Raw genomic sequence first — 16,545 nt, forward strand, 5'->3', positions numbered from 1 at the left:
CCACAAAAATGAACTCGCGTTTCCGTGCGCGCAATGCGTCCGATGGATGAAGCGGGGTGGTCGTCTGTCGGATATCACTCTATTCACTGAGGTTATATTGCCCCTCGGTGTGTGTGTGTGGGGGGGAGACAGAGTGTGTGCGTGCATGAGAGAGAAAGAGAGAGAGACGCAAAATAATAACCAGCTCTTCATTCTAACGATGTCCGTGCGTGCGCAGCGGAGTCCTGCGCGCTTTCAACCGGACGATTTTGCGCATAGCGCGTCACGTCACTCTCCAGCTCATCACCCCCAATAATTCAGATATCGTCGGTGAATAATTGACTTGATAATGCGCGAGATGAAGTGGTGGCGGGAGGGAGAAGAAGAAGGGGTTATAGCGTCCCCTAGTCTCTCTCTCTCTCTCTTTCCCTTTTACTCAGTTTAAACGTCTCCCCCGCAAATTGCATGATTACCAAGATAGCCCGCTTTGAAATAATTCAATCCATGACAAAACCTAATTACTGGCAGGTAATACCCTGTCAGCTTTAATGCATCTCATCACTCATAATGGAAGCGAGGAGCGTTTTATGACCCATCTCATTACCGCTGTATTTTAGGCAGAGAGTGATTGGCGTGGGGACGCAATCTTATACGCTTACCAACTCCGTTAGTGTTGCCATCAGTCCTCGGTTTCTATATTCTCAGTGAGTCACTTCCGAACTATAAATGACTACTTTTGGGCCATGACAGAAAATAAACGCCTGAGTGTGTATGTGTATGTTTGTGTGGGGGGGAGGGACGGAGGGGGGGAGGGACGGAGGGGGGGATGGCACCAAAGGCATGTGATTCATCCTATCTCGGCAACATGGGCATCAGGCAGCGCTAATTAGAGCGAACAGGTGTAACCAATGGGGGATGAACAGAGGAACAGGTATGTGCACAATATCTGAAATATTAACAATAAGCACAGGAGAGATTAGCACATTAACACAGTTTGTCCAGAAGTGCATGCACGTTGCAGGTACAGTGAGCACACCTGAAACATAATCGTTTATGATCAAGACAGAAAATATGTTTATGTCGCGGCCTGGGGTATTACTGTGTTTGAGGCCGACGAAAACTTACCTATAACACATTTTCACAACAACGTAAATGTTGCAATGTCAATTATAAAACTGTAATCACATAAACCTGACTACATATTCGTATATGCATTTTAAAACCATTTTTACAGTTGTTGGTCATCTCCGTTTCTGTGAATTATTCGTGTGATTGAACTTAAAATACGTGTAACTATACCTGCCTCTCTGTTTAATATGCCCGATATAAACTTTTGTAAAACTGTCATCAGACAGCAATGTGTTATTGAAACTGATTGATTGATGTAGTGGATTATTTCACGGTTTAAAACTTGAACCTAAACGCTTATTTCTATACATTTACACTTTGAAAAGACTGTCAAAATGACTGGATTATAGACACGTGTATGGGGTGTAGCCTACTGTACATAAAACGTGAATCAATCGCAGTAAAACTCCTAGCACTCATTTATGTTATTCTAGTACCACGAAAGTGTTACCCAGATGCTTAAACAAAGAGAGAGAGAGAGAGAGAGAGAGAGAGAGAGAGAGAGAGCAAATGTGTAGTGAAGCTCATAGCTTGTTTGTGCGCGTCTCAGTGAGGTGAGCGTCAAGTTCGTGTGCGCGCGCCCGCATGCTTGCGCTCCGTTTTCCGACTGTCGGTAATAACTGAATGACCTTTTCCTCCTCGTGTAATGTCTCGCTGGTGAGGGATTGGGTTTGAAGATAATAAAGCTAGGCTTCACTATTCCTCGTTCCTCACTCCCTGATAGGCAAGTTGTACTGAGCCCTCTCACAATACCCAATATATGACGGCTCGCGCGAGAACACCTGTAGCTTTTGGTGCGAACAACTACTCGTAGATGATCCACGTGGACCTCATTATTTTCAACCTGAAGATCACTCTTATCCGCGGTGCGATGTCAGATTCGTGAACTTTTGCTCCGAGGAATATCGAGTTGGAGTCTGCACGACGGTGCTCGATCCAAAGTTAACCTTCGGCATAACTTGGTCAGGAAGGTGAGTGGGTTGCGCTTTAATTGTTTTGTTTTTGTAAATAAACAATGGGCTTGTTTATCCGTATGTGAATGTGTTTTTAAAACGACGCTCTGGAGTACAACAAAACAACAAAATCCTGCTGCGTTTAATGCAGAATATCGAAATGTGACATTCGCACTCGATTGCTTGTTTATCTCGAGAGCACGTGTTCGCGTGTAACGGATGATTATTTGGACTCCTGTAAGGGTGTCACGTTTTGTGAGATGAGCAGATCCCGAAAGTCCTACTAAATGACTTTTTGACAAATCCTAAAAGAGACGCGTTTGCAATACGGCAAGGATTGCGTTTGTGCCTTGAATCTCAAATCCACCGTAAATCAGAACCAATAAAACGTTACGGCTCCACGCTTGGCACAAATAAACGTGTTTTTGTAGTATCGGTTCTGGGATGCCCCTTGCATTTAACTTCGTGCCTCGAACAGGCGAATAGCGCGATAGGATTATAAGATTAGCGCGCACGAATGGGGTAAAGCATATGCCTTTGTCATCCGCTGTCATTTGTTCGCCACCACTTGCCTCGCGACGGCTGGTCGATGCAATTTCATAGTCGAGCACTGTTGTGACAAACGGAGTCTCGCAGTAGCGTGTGGCGCGCGCCGCGGCTCTTTCTCTCTCGCTCTCCTGTCGCGTTGTCGGTCGCTGTTTTCCTCGTTTTCACTCTTTTCTCGGAAGCGAGGTGGATTGTTACTTGTAACAAAAGCGAACCTCTCTCGCGCGCGTACAGCTGCTCACTTCACGCGTATCTTTGGCTCGCGCCTCGTCTTGTTGGATGGTGCTTCTGGGAACCGGAGCGGGTCAACCAATGCAGAAAAGGGAGAAAAGTTTCGGTAAGAACTGCGTTTTGGATTCGCTTTGCACGACACCGACGCGAGTGTGGCATGTGTGTGTGTGCGGCTGAGTAGTTTCCAAAGGACGTAACGCGTCTCACCCAATTCAGATGCGTTTATCCGAAGCGACGCTTCAATGTGCATTTTCCCAATTTCCATGTCTGTTTAATTACACGCGCGTCTGCATGCATAATGGTAAATAACGTTGTTTTGGTTGGCCGTCGTTGCGTATCATCGCTCCCAACGCGTTAATGGTCTTTTGAGTTAACGGTTTAATTTCGTCGTTTTCCGAGACGCCTCGAAAATTAGCTGCTCTGTAGCAAATCTTATTGGCCTTTCCGCGCGCTACGCTGCCATGGCAACAGTAATTAAACTGATAAGAGGGTGAAATGTCAGCATCTCCGGCTCGCGCAGCTGTGATGCGCTCGAAAGTGGAAATCAAATTGGTACTTCGCGCCCCATGTTTGCTCGCCAGAAATGTCCCCATCAGCATCTGACTAGCAGCGAATAGCATCTCGGGACGTTATGAAATATCTGAGCGGGTGAGCGAGGACGAAAAAGAAACCCGTCCCGGGCCCGATGGCAGGTGAAAAATGAGTCTTTTGTCCACCATAAAAAGGCAGCATTCAGATCTGCCCAAATCCCAGCAGTGCATTTGGGAATACAGATTTGGGCGTCCTTGCCTTTGAATAGAAAGAAGGAGCGGTGAGTTGGTGCACAATTGATTCATTGGGGACTGAACCTGATTGCGGACCGAGGGGAGTCGAAACTAACTTTGGGTTGGTATAAGAGGCGGTGACTTTGTTGTGTTAACCACGCGAGCTGGGAAGGTGTGGATGAGTGGGACGGGACAGAACAACGACCCATAGCGGAGGAAATCAGCCGTGCTGTCCTCTCACAATACAATCCAGCCAATTAAAAGCTCAACGCAATAGGACAAAGTAAGGCTCATTACTGCAAACAGGACCAGTCTGATATGCCTCCACGCTGCTTTCCCCCAATCAAACTTCTCTGAATCAACTCGAAATAAGGCATCATTAAAACGACAGCGAGGTCGCGGCGAGCTAAGAAAGAATATTTATTATAATCATTATTATCCCTCACCTCTTTTTTTATTGAACGTTCCTCTGTCCTAATGAGCGCGGTCCTACCGCTGAAAGAAGTTGTTCCACAGTCTAAGCCTATGGTACTGCATCAGATATTTGCTCTAGGCTATAATTATGACCCTAGAGGGATAGGCTACCTGCTGTTCCTTTCCCTGCATTGTAATGCTCAGTTGAATTGAAACAATTTCACACCTGTCCTCAGTCTTGCTAATTGGTGCTCTGTCTTGTTTATTTTCTGCGAGGGCCAACTGCCACGCTTTTGGCGAATCATTTTTGAAAGTAATTATCGTCAAGGCCGCATGTCGAAAAGGAAGAAAGGAATGCTGGTTTTATCGCACGGGTAGAGCAGACGCTTAATGTTTCTTCAATTGTGTTGACATGCACAAGTGTCCAAGAGAAGCGGTCCTCTATTGCCCTCTACTAAACATAATACCAAAAGTTTGAGAATGTAGGCAGAGTCAAAACATGTCATGGCAAGGCTTTTTAATCTCAAATTCCTCTATGAATGTATTTCAGCGGGACAACACGTGGTGGTGACGAGCGCATTATAACTATCCCGAGGGAAGTCTTCAATTCAGACAGAGACACTCAATTTACCACAGCTGAGAAAATTCTCAGTGACCCTCTCACTCAAAGCTCGCAATTTCTCACCGCACACGCTCTCGGCGTATACGTTAGGTGGAAGTTATGGCTCTGACAGCTTCGCCTGCACAAGGTGAGAAATGGGGACCGTCGCAGTGGCAGGACAATGGGGCGGATTCGGGCGTACTTGTAATGTAGGACAAAAACTTTTGGAGCCGGGACAAAGGAGAGGCTTGAGAGCTGGCGTGGGGAGAGGGGTAGAGCTTGCGCCCCTCTGTATGGAAGGAGAATACTAATTACGGGCCTTCAGCATGAGCCCACATTGTCTCCACTCTACCCAACAAAGCCCTTTAACGCCCTTTATTGGGCTGCACAATGCCGGCTCTGGGGGCAAGCTTTCGCTGGCCCTTCCTCTAAAGAGGGGGAAGAGAGGGCGTTAGGAAAGAGTGGGTCAGAAAAATAAAAGAGGAAGTTAGCTAACTTCTTATTAGTGAGTGATATACTGTATCGACCAGGCCATTTTTAGCATGTCCTGCTCACTTAGCCAAAAAACACATTTGAAAGGGGTCTAATAATCTAAAACTGGTATCTACAACGTAAAAAATCCTACATCTTGTATTTTGGGAATTTTGTGTTAAAATGCGGATCTTTTCATAAAAACAAGATTCAATGATTTATTGCAAAATCATGGCAACACAAAACCTTGGCTCACCATTCTGCCATTTGTTTTGTTTTTCACAGGTATACAAATGCTCTCCGTCCAGCCGGACACCAAGCCAAAGGGCTGTGCCGGCTGCAACCGGAAAATCAAGGATCGCTACCTGCTGAAGGCCCTGGACAAATACTGGCACGAAGACTGCCTCAAATGCGCATGCTGCGACTGTAGACTCGGAGAGGTGGGCTCCACTCTCTACACCAAAGCCAATCTCATTCTCTGTCGGAGAGACTATCTACGGTAAGGAGAAAAACCTCACTTGTTTTTGCCATCTGTACTGTAACACACTCCAAGCTATAATACAGATACGGTGTACTGTAATTGCCAAAACATACAGTGGGCTCCAGAAGACTGAGTTCATATTGAGAATGTGGAATTTGAAAAATGTATAAGTTTAATATAAGTTTATAAATTTATAACACCAATAGGTTTTTCAATTTATTTTCATTTTAAATCTTAGATATTTGTTTAACATTTTAAATCGGTTGTAGATATTCTGTAAGTTCTATTTTGTAAATGGTTGTGTAGTGTTAAAGAACTGAAACAGGAAGTTTTACTGGACCAGCGTTAAACCAGCGTTGTTTATGTCATCCGAAGTGGTCTATAGAATAAAATCAGCTTTTGCACACCAAATAGGTCTGAATTCTTTAGGAATTCACGGTCATTTTTAAGTTAAACATTGCATTCATCTTGTTTTGCAGGCAATATATGCAACTAAAAACAATATAAACATTTTCACATTTGCACCTCGCACATTACGTGTCACATAGGGACATTTAACTCCTCACGTTTTTGTATTTGAACCCCGAAAACAGCTGAATCTGTACTACATTCACAAGAGATCTTGGAGGGCCTTGCTTCAAATAGCGTGTTTGGACACATAAAGCCATATTGCTTTTAACACTGGCTTTAATGGCTGCCCTTAACGCCCAGAGTTCTCCCATGCTGTTAGATATCCTTTGCTTTTCATAATAGAAAAAAAGCTCAAAGGAGATCTTTATGAGCCTATAAACTGCTGCCATTTCTGTGAGCTTTCAATGAATTCACTTGTTGGATCCAATCAGCACACTGAGCCTTGATAGAAGGGCATTGTTTAGTAGAAGACCACCCTGGTTTCTGTTCAATCAGCTTACCTTTGTTCACTGATGGAAGGGTTGCCTTAGAAACCCAACCTCTCAATTCTGTGCTGTTCTGTATCTGTGTCACTTTGTGAGCAAACAAGCATTGCAGTTTTGAGGCAACAAGTCTATACTGTGCAGGCAATTGCAACACGGGAATACAAACATTTTTGACTTTACCTACTAACAGCAGGTCGGTTTAATCTCTTATGACCTCGTGGTCAACTCCTTAACTCAGAGCCTATTAGTTAAACGGCTTCACGTTTGCCCTAATGAGTAAAGATGAAAGAACACTTGAGTGCTTTACTGAGGTCACAAAGCAGAATTCCATGCGCATGCGCGTTAACCCACGTAGACGTGTCTCAGCGCGCACGTATATAAAATTATATAAACGCCGAACAGGACGCTCCAGGGAGTCACGGCATCGCGAGCGTGCTAGAAGCTACAGTAGGCAGGAGGCGCTTTGAAATGGCACAGTTCATTTAATTTTGGCATGGGCGATGAGAGAGTCTCCATTAGGCGCGGTGCACAAGCAGACGTGGGGAAACGCAACTCTAAAGCATTGCCAGAGGCAGGCTGAGATTACCATCGCACGGTAAGCCTCATTGACTGTGCCGTGCAAAACTGCATCTTCATTCACGACGACACTCACGAGTTTGTGCCCAAAACAACAGCAGAGATGAGATAGATGGAATTAGGTATGTCAATAGGAAATGGCATTTAGAATTTCGTACGTTTGCGTTTTAGGAGCACGGTGGTGCAATATGGCAACGGTCAGCACCGTTGTGCGGACAGATAAGAGCTGGCGTCCTACACATGTTTATTTTAGTTTTATAACTCTTTTTAGCTCAGGCCAACTGCTTGCATGCGATTCTTCATCTTTAAAGTTCAAGGTGATCGTATTGATTCCATTTTGGGCATCACGTGAGCAACGTGCTCTTCTTTTGCTAGCAAATGTGGGGCAAATATGGCCCAGCCCCAGTTCTTCGAATCACATCTGCAACACAACAAAAGAGAAAGCAGTCTCCATTGACAATCCAATCAATCGCCACTCCTACAAAGCACTCTCAACACTTGATCTGATTGGATCGTTTCCTTATTTATTTTCTTAAGTTAGTGCACCGAGATGAGAGATAGACTTAATCCCTTCGCCTTTGTTCCGTGTTCCATTTCGGCTTTCTTATTCCAAGTAAATTACGTCGGGATTTATTATACAAGACTCCCCACCCCCACATCCACACAGAATCAATCCAGTTCTGTTTAGCAGTGTGGCATATTATTAAGGCTGACATAACCAGGGTTAATAGAATTCTTCAGAGGTCTACAACCATGAGCGATGCGATCCCACCAGCTGAGAAATAATAATCCCTATCGCAACAAACGAAAGCAAATTAAATAAGGAAAAGAAAGAGATTTATGCCTTACCAGACCTGTCTCCTGTAGTACGTTTTATCAAATATGATGTGGGGTGGAAGGGAGAGGCCAAAATTGTTTGGTCTTGGGTTGTCAGCTAGCTGGGAGAGTATCATTCGATTCATATTCAAAGCATCGAGAAGGTAATTATTGACGGAGAGCGTTATCATGGACGGCTCGATGGTTGCATTGCACTCAAAATACAGGCAAATGGTAGCGCCTGTCACATCAACAAATTATTATTTTGATACCGCGCGGACATCTCCATTGATGATAAAAGTAATATCTGCCGTGGCAGTGTTTATGCTGACGCACTTGCATTTCGTAGCGGTGAACGATAAAGTTAAAAGGTCCAAACAACAAAAGAAAGCGAGTCGTTTAAGTTGAGAAACGGGCAAAAATGAACCCCTGTCACAGCTTGCAGACAGAAAAGCCCGGGAGAAGAAATCTGTCAGGCATCAGCTAATGGAAAACTGTAAATTTTCAGGCATCCATTTTAAAGACAGCACAGGGTGACCACTTATTTATTTATTTATCTATCTATTCATTCATTTTTTTAATCCAACTTCAATTTTCCTCTACAGTGGTTTTACTAAGATTGTAAATGCAAGCAAACTCCGTGCACAGTCAACATGACTGGATTTATTACTGTTATGGAAAGCTGGCTATCAGTGAAAGATAACCAACATGTAAAGCATGGTTTGGTTTGTAATAACTTGTATTTTTCCATCCATTCAGGAGTCACTTTGTGGTGCACATCTACCGTGCGCTTTATAAACATTTTCTGAAGCCAAACATAAAAAATGTATCTTTCGCTTTTTCATGTGTGCATCCGTCATGTTGCAGTCCAATTGTGAGTGTTTACGTGCAATGCCATATGTTTATCTATCATGCTTTGGGTCGACAAAATGTGAATAATCTTTAAAGTAAAATTGCACCGGGTGAAACGTTTATTAGATTTTTCACATTTCGTTTCCGAAACGTAAAATTATAATTAACAGCAAACAGATTTTTGTAGGATGTCTGTTATTGGAAAGTGTATCATGCAAGATTAAAAATGCATTAAAATCTGCAAGCGGCTTACTGTACATACTTTATAAAAGCAAAAAGTGCATCTCTAATGCAATCTGTGATCGTCCCTGTAAAGTGAAGTCCTGTCGCCCTTGAAAACATGCTAAAGCGTCACATTTGGGTCCGTGCCACCGAGTAGTCCAAGTCACCACCCAAGACAGAGACAAATTGTTAGAAAAACTGCAGTATGTAGGCCTTTACACAAACTGTGTCCAATCAGCTATTTTATTTTAATCTATGTTTCGGGTGCCGTGCAGGTGTGCACCACTCATTTTTTTGTCTTCTAAGGGATCCTGCTTACACCGTCCTTGTTGTATACACAAAGAGGTCAAAATTGTAGAACTTCTCAGTTCACAAGTTCCAGTGCTCTAGTTTACACCCTCAGCTGATAAGAGCAATAATTCTCTCTTATAACACTGTTATTTCACTGTCACGTCAGTGTACAGTTAATGTGTTGTCTGGCAAAAGTTGGTCTTCCCATCGGGACAAGTGCAGTGCAGCCTGCTGTAGTTTGTCATGTTTGCTCCTCAGTGTTTTTGAAGCGGGCTGAAAGATCGAGGCCATTTCTTTTTCTAATGACCGGCGCAGATGTTCACAAACAGTTCAGACCGAAGGGCATTAGGCAGGATTGAGGTGATATGTATGTACAGTGCATCCCTTCTGTAACCTCTTACATTAAATTTGGCACAATGCACAAATAACTATCCGTCTCGACGAAATAAAAAAAGTATTGTTTCTATATTCTAAATAAGGGGAAACTAGACAAATAAACTAATTAAACTCGTTTGCGAAAGATGTAAGATGGAACTGCAATACACATTTACCTAGCTGATGTTTATGATTTACTTTTGGATATATAAAAAATGTACAAATATTGGGTAAAAGTGAAGAGAAGGGAACGTTTCTGTCTGAATGAAGAAATAATTAAACTACAATTCGGGTGGATGTATAAACACATAAACAAGACGACAGAATAACAATAAGGACTACAGATGGACACCCTACAATATACTGCAGATACAGGTTGACTGAATTTAAAACATTAGGATTCTTAATGAGGCCATGTTTGTTTTGTTGGCAGCGTTGTATCACCCTGACAAATTTCATGGTCCCGGGGAAAACATCTGCAAGGTCGGCCTTTTGAAAACACGCTGCACCCTACGTGAAGCCGTTTTCTGTAGGTGCACCTGTGCTGTAATAGTTTTCCCCTAATGTCTCTTAAAGAATGGATTTGCTAAACAGTAATAATACAGCGTAGACTAATGTTGTCACGTATTATAATGTCCTTGTGGCGTAAAAAGTTTATTGTTGGTTTTGAATCTGATTGTACCATAACACAGGATGTTTTTGAGACAGACGAAACTCTTAACAGCAGGACCATTTTTGCCATGTAACCCACCAGGATTTTGGGAAAGGCAGATTGTGCGGCCCTATGAACTTAAAATGAAATATTGATGACTTACAGAAGGCAAAATCCGAGATTGGAGATGTGCTCCAGTAGGAGTGGCCCTTACTACTGAAGGATCATGGGCACTTGAAGTGCAGATTCAGATGCCAAGGATTGTGCTCCGTCCCGACGGCACTTGTTAAAACAAAGCACTGCGCGTTTACAAAAGGTCTCTCTCAATAAACATTGTAATGGCTGTGTTGCTTCAGACACTTTCTCTCTTTATCTCCTTCCTTATTAGATGATTCCTTACCGTCTTATGTTGTTTTCTTGTTTCTGTATTTGAGAAGGTAGCAGGCTAGTTTGTCTTGTTATAAAAAGGCCAAATGTTGCTTCGATGTTGCTTGTGAAAAAATACTTCAGAAGGGATGTTGAAGCTTCATAGAAGGGATAAGACTATAATGCAATCCTTTAAAGTATTTAGTACAGTAGACTATATTATATCCTTAAAACGTACATGTATAGTTTTATTCTTCATTCTTTAGTCAATATTTATTGATAACTTTTTACATTAAACATAAGTCTCTTTTGGCATGTTTGCGAAAGCTCATAATTGTGCTCATGTTGGTCAAAGTCGTGAATTAATCCTTAATCAAATCTTTTCATAAGTTTTCATGCAGATTGTCCCTTTAATATGACAACAAGAAATTTCACTGGAAACCGGGATTCTTGCAAATGCGTTATTTAAGTACATTCAAATGTAAAATTGTTCAAACCCCTAGGCATCAATAAATACTACACCTTCAGGCTCCCATCTAAACAAAGTTAAAAAGATAAAGAAAAAAGTTACAGTGCCCGCCGATTGGTTGTATTATTGTTCCCCGCGGTGTCCCGTATGATTCCTAACTCCTTGAGGACACACAGCGAGCCTCTAAAGAGTAGCGGCCGCTCGACCGCCACAAGGTGAACTATTCCCCGCTGTGCGTTATTATTAATAACTGTCAACCAGAGGGGGTCAACCCCGACCACTCCTTGAAAAGAACCCAGGGCAAGGCAACTAGGCCGCAGCTGGGCGCCTTGTAAAACAAAACCCCCTCCCCCCTTCTGCTTCCCCAGAGGAAGAGTGCTTAAGGCAGGAATAATGCATGGGAGCGGTTGGGGAGTACGGCACGGCCATGTTTCCAGCCGTGAAAAATTAAGATGTCACCACCTGGCACTGTTAAGCATACCTTTTGCCAGCGCGCGATGCTATCTGTTCGAGTGGGACAGGCCAAAGGCACGTCTCCTCCTCCACCTATAGTCACGAATCCCCAATCACATGCTCTTCTCAACCTATTAAAAGATTTTTAAGAATAGTGCAGTTAGTAAAGAATAGTTTGTAGTGTTGTATCCTTTGTCTTTTCAACAGATTTTAGGAAGAGGTCGTAGGAGAAAAGCATCTTTTACATTTTGCGTAACACCTGATTTTGTGTTTCACAACCTTAACACAACATTAGGGTAACTGATGACAGAATTAATTTTGTGTGTGAATTGCCCTGTGAAACAGATTTGTTTTACATCTTGTGGCAATAAATGTGAGATTTTCTTAGACTAAATACAGTATTTGCTAGTTATATGACCTAAGTATGTTTACTTTAAACAAGGAGCATTTTAGATCCACACACTCTACAGCGGCTTAGTTATTTTAATAGTGGATGCTGTCGTGGTCCGCATAGCTGCATTGCTGTGGTCAGAGTAATTCCAAATAAGTGTTCCTCCAATCTCCCTCCACCACTTCTAATCCAACAAGTTTCCATTAAAATGAATGTTATAACTGAAAACAGGGTACCGGAGATGTGTGTGGGAGGGTAGTGACAGCAATTTATTTGCGCTCACCTCTTTTTCCGTGTACTCTCACTTTGAATGCATTACAAATCCCGCTTTAATTTTCTCAACTGTACTACATAGACATCCAGCTACATCACTGCAATCTCTCCAAATGAAATTGGTTTTGGATAGGTCAGAGTTCAGTGCATCGGTCTGTGTTATGATTTCCATCTAATCTGGGAGAGGACTATAAACACCTAATCCGTCGCCGTACCTTTCCCAGGCACCGCTGCACACTTGTGCCTGCATTTGGGAACCTTGTAATAAGTCGAGTAAGGGGGGACAGAGAGAATCATTTCAAGTTTTATTTGTTTTATGGAGTTATGGGTGGCAGAATGTTAGAAGGCTTTAACTGCTAAAGGTAGGAATAAAATGTCTGCGTTGACCTGGCTACTGATCTTAAAGGAACAGTTCACCCAAAAATGACAATTCTGACTCTTGTATATATACTCATTCTCAATTTGTTTCAGATGTCTTTGTTCTGATGAACACAGAGAGAGATATTTGGAAGGATGCTTGGAACCAAACAGTGCTTGGCCACCATTGACTACCTTAGTAGGGAAATTGCTTTATAAAGTTATATGTTCTGTTGAACACAAAAGAAGAAAGCAAACAGTTCTGGGGCACTTTTGAGGGCCAAGAACTGTTTGGTTACAAACATCCTTTCAATTATCTTTCTCTGTGCTCCTCAGTACAAAGTCATTTATACAGATTTGGAGTAACTCGAGGGAGAGTAAATGATGACAGATTTTTTTAGGGGGTGAACTGTCCCTTTAAAGAGTCACCGAAGGCATTCAGACAGGCTTGATGGTGTCCCCGGGACCCCTGTAGAGTTACCAGTTAGAATGAATTTACATAGTCACTGAAGTTAACTGATCACCACATGTAGCAATCATCTCATTTTATTGCTTTGTACTACTAATTTTTTTTTTTTTTAATGCGCTTTGCTTCAGTGGAGTTTTTCATTGTCATACTGTATATCTCAGCTTCCACCTGCCAAATGAATGTGTTTATTTTGTCCCAAGAGTGAAATTGGCTGGACAATCGTGCACAGGACGGACGATCACAATCATCACAGAAACGGCTTTAAAATATTATGCAGACAGACATTTTGTATTCATGACACCTTACAGTAGCAGGTGAAACAGTGTAGGGCCGCTAAAGCTAAAATTGTGGGCCGGGGAACAATGTACATGTTCTCTTACAAGACGGCTACCTTCTGACGTGATATTATCTGTTATTGTCGTAACACCGGAGGAAAGTTTATTCCACAGCGTACTATACCTACATATTCTGCCGTATTGATTTCTGTTATTAAAGATTTTTTTTCTTATTGTATATGCGTACAGTTCCCCAAGTCTTAAATTCTCCTATGAACACAGCAGATCAAACAGAGCTTCTTGATAATCACAACACTGATGTTACCCCCATCCAATGACAATGGACTAAAAGCATATAGCAAGCATAGTGGGTGCTTTACTGTAACATCACGGTAATAGTCATTAATCCTCTCCTAACCATTATATCAGGCATCTTATTTTAGTTTGAGCTTCTGAAAGTGTGCACAAGGCTATATTAAGCTTGAATCACCTTATGGGCCTATTTTTGATGAGATGATCTTCCAGAAATAGTCTTTGCGATACATCTCGTTGTCGAAAGCACTTCCACAGGCATTCCGACCATATGGGCACTTCATTTCCAAATCCCCCCCCCAGTGCTCATGTCGTTACATTCATTTTCACAAACTGCGCCCGTCACTTAATGGCGAAATTAAATCATGCACCTGCTGACTGGACTCCACGGAGCTATCATCCCTTTTAAAAAGCCCAACTTAACTTTCTCCAGCACACATTTATGCGGATTTCTTTTTCCTACACTGCAAACCATTTGATATCCTCACTTCACCAAGATTAACCTTTATGCCCTTAACAAATGGTCTATATTGACATCAAAGGAGCTGGCGCAAGGCCTTCTGGGAAGAGGACTGGGGGCATCCTGAAAGAAGCCAGGCCCCGGCTCTCCTTCACGAGAAGCCTTAATCTGGGTTGAGCGTATGGAATTTACAGCTCCTCTTTGTCTTTTTAATTAAACCCGAGCACAGTTTGGAGGTTGTTTGACCTCTCCAAGCCCCCTCTCTGTGAGGATTGCCATAGGTCATTTCCATGCATATATTATCACATTTTAGTTCCTCTCGGCCTCTGGTGTGTCCATGATCTGCTTGGATTTACAGATTAAGCTGGAGGTGCGTCTAAAGAATATCAGCCACATATTTTAAACACTGCTGGAGGAGAAAGCTAGAAGATCAAGTATATCATTTTAGAAAGGCCTTGCTGAGTATCAACAGAGTAATTTGAGAGACGCATGACTTTAATTGCAAAAAGGGCATGTTTTTCTTTTTGATTTTCAATTTATTGTAAAGAAGCCTCGCTTCGACTCAGCTGGCACAGCTGCGCTTGGCGAGAGGGGGTGCCACCGCATCTTTGGCTGGCATCTCCCCTCCACCAGCATGCAAGAGTGCGATAACCAACCTAGTCTTTTGACACGCCGAGATATGCAAGCCCTTCTGCCACCCCCAGAGCTTTGGCAGACACTGATCGGCTTTTGTTTCCGGGTTCTGTTCGGAAGCCAAACGCCATCTTGGCTCCCAATACAACCATTTGAAAACCTCGCGGCTCATTCTCCAACCTGCCGATGCTATGCCTTCAAAACCAGCTGCTCTTGTACCTGTGATAAAGAAACAGACCCAATTCTGCAAACAACCGAAACCGATTCCCTGACGGAAGATGATCCTTGAATTGCATAGTCTGGTAGCTTTAAACAATTCATGGCGAATGCGTACGTTAGCCAAGATGGCGTTATTGGAGGATCAGATGCATCTACAAAAAAAAACTTGCCTTCAGGTATAAACCCTATACCCTCACAACAACCTACACGCCATCCAACTCAACCCCCAAAAAATCTAGTTTCTCCCTCATGTTATTGGCATTCGAGTGCAACTGGCGGTCGGGAAAAGGGTGAGCTCTTTAAAGTCTCAGCTCTGTGTCTGGTCTTCTTCTTTAAGATTGTAATGTTTAAGGCGTTCCCACTCCCCCAATCCTACACTTTCTGAAAAGTCAGTTTCTATACTTATTTAGTGCAGCTGGCTCGGCCCTTATTCCAAGCAACTCTCTTCTCTCTGCCACATCTCTCACATTCAAGTTTAACAACCGAACTGAACAAAGCAAAACTAGCTCAAACCGTGAACCTTCTCTAAAATGCTAGCTTTAGGGCTCAGTGTTATTATGTATGGGTAAGCCAGGTACAGAACTCCTAATGAAGCCCACTCAGGAATTCCAGCTGCATCAATCTATCTCACCGTCTATGTCTGCGTATGACTGGCAGCTCTACGGACCTCATCAGTCGGCTACACTCGCTGACAATTAGACCGCAGTTCGTGAGGACGGGCTTGGCCTCGGACCCTCAGTCACACCCTTTTTGTAATGAGACTTTTATGGAGATGAGGGGTGAATGCAGGAAGTGTACGGGAAGGGGAGTACAGGAACCTCTAAATGGTGATTGGTCTGTGTCAGCCCTACTTACAGGGACTTGATTTGGATTGGGAGAGCGGTGCGACGAGCCCCCCGCGCGCAACCCCTGAGCGACTTCTCAATTAGTGTGCTGCCTAGCGGAACTGTGAAACGTCGCTGGACGCTCCTCACCTCAGCCCCACAGCTCCAGGCACACAGCATCTGCCAAAATATCTCATATGATCACATGGTCAGGCTTATTTTGCCGTGGATGTTACATCAATACACATGCTTCTATCGCGAGCAGCAGAGCAGAGCCGTGCCTGACTGAAAAAGTGCAGTTGCTAAATTCGAATGCATTACTTGGAGAGCGTCAAACAGCTCAAGATTCTGGCAAATGGTTGGTCAAGAAAAAAGATTTGATTATCGAGAGTGTAATTGCTGGATCAAAATACAGAGCTTCTTATATTTACATTGAATAAAGAAGGTATATTTTACTCTTTATCAATGGCGTGGGTGAGAGTAGAAGGACCCGGTTGCTGAACTCTGCTTTTGTAAAATGAGATGTAAATGCAGCCGTTTTAACGCCTTGATTTATTCATGAGAGAAGCAAAAGAAAGGAAAGAATGTAAATGAGGCGCTCGCGGTTGCCCTTGAACCGGACACATCCACAAACAAGTCCATCTCACCAAAAGAATTAACAACTTTATTAAATCATCTACAATAGCTTTTGTGGAAATGTGGCAGGTTCTTGATGCGCAACTATTTCAACATTTATTGCTTTTCTCTTTTTCTTTCTTTCATTCATTCTCTCTCTCTATATTTCTTTCTCTCTTGC

General features: G+C 43.0%; 1 protein-coding gene across 5 annotated transcripts in view; it reads left to right on the plus strand.

Moving 5' to 3' along the window:
- The first annotated feature begins 594 nt into the window (after positions 1-594).
- Positions 595-16,545, plus strand: part of lmo3 (LIM domain only 3) — a 37,397-nt gene continuing 21,446 nt past the window's right edge. The window contains exons 1-3 of one of the 5 annotated variants that reach the window (XM_079454176.1): positions 861-910; positions 1,832-2,078; positions 5,373-5,586. In XM_079454176.1, coding sequence (XP_079310302.1) covers positions 5,381-5,586 — 206 coding nt within the window. In that variant the 5' untranslated portion in view covers positions 861-910; positions 1,832-2,078; positions 5,373-5,380. The other 4 variants (XM_079454177.1, XM_079454174.1, XM_079454175.1 and 1 more) reach the window with 4 other exon arrangements.

Source organism: Barbatula barbatula (genome assembly GCF_947034865.1).
Source record: "Barbatula barbatula genome assembly, chromosome: 4".
Lineage (NCBI taxonomy): Eukaryota > Metazoa > Chordata > Actinopteri > Cypriniformes > Nemacheilidae > Barbatula > Barbatula barbatula.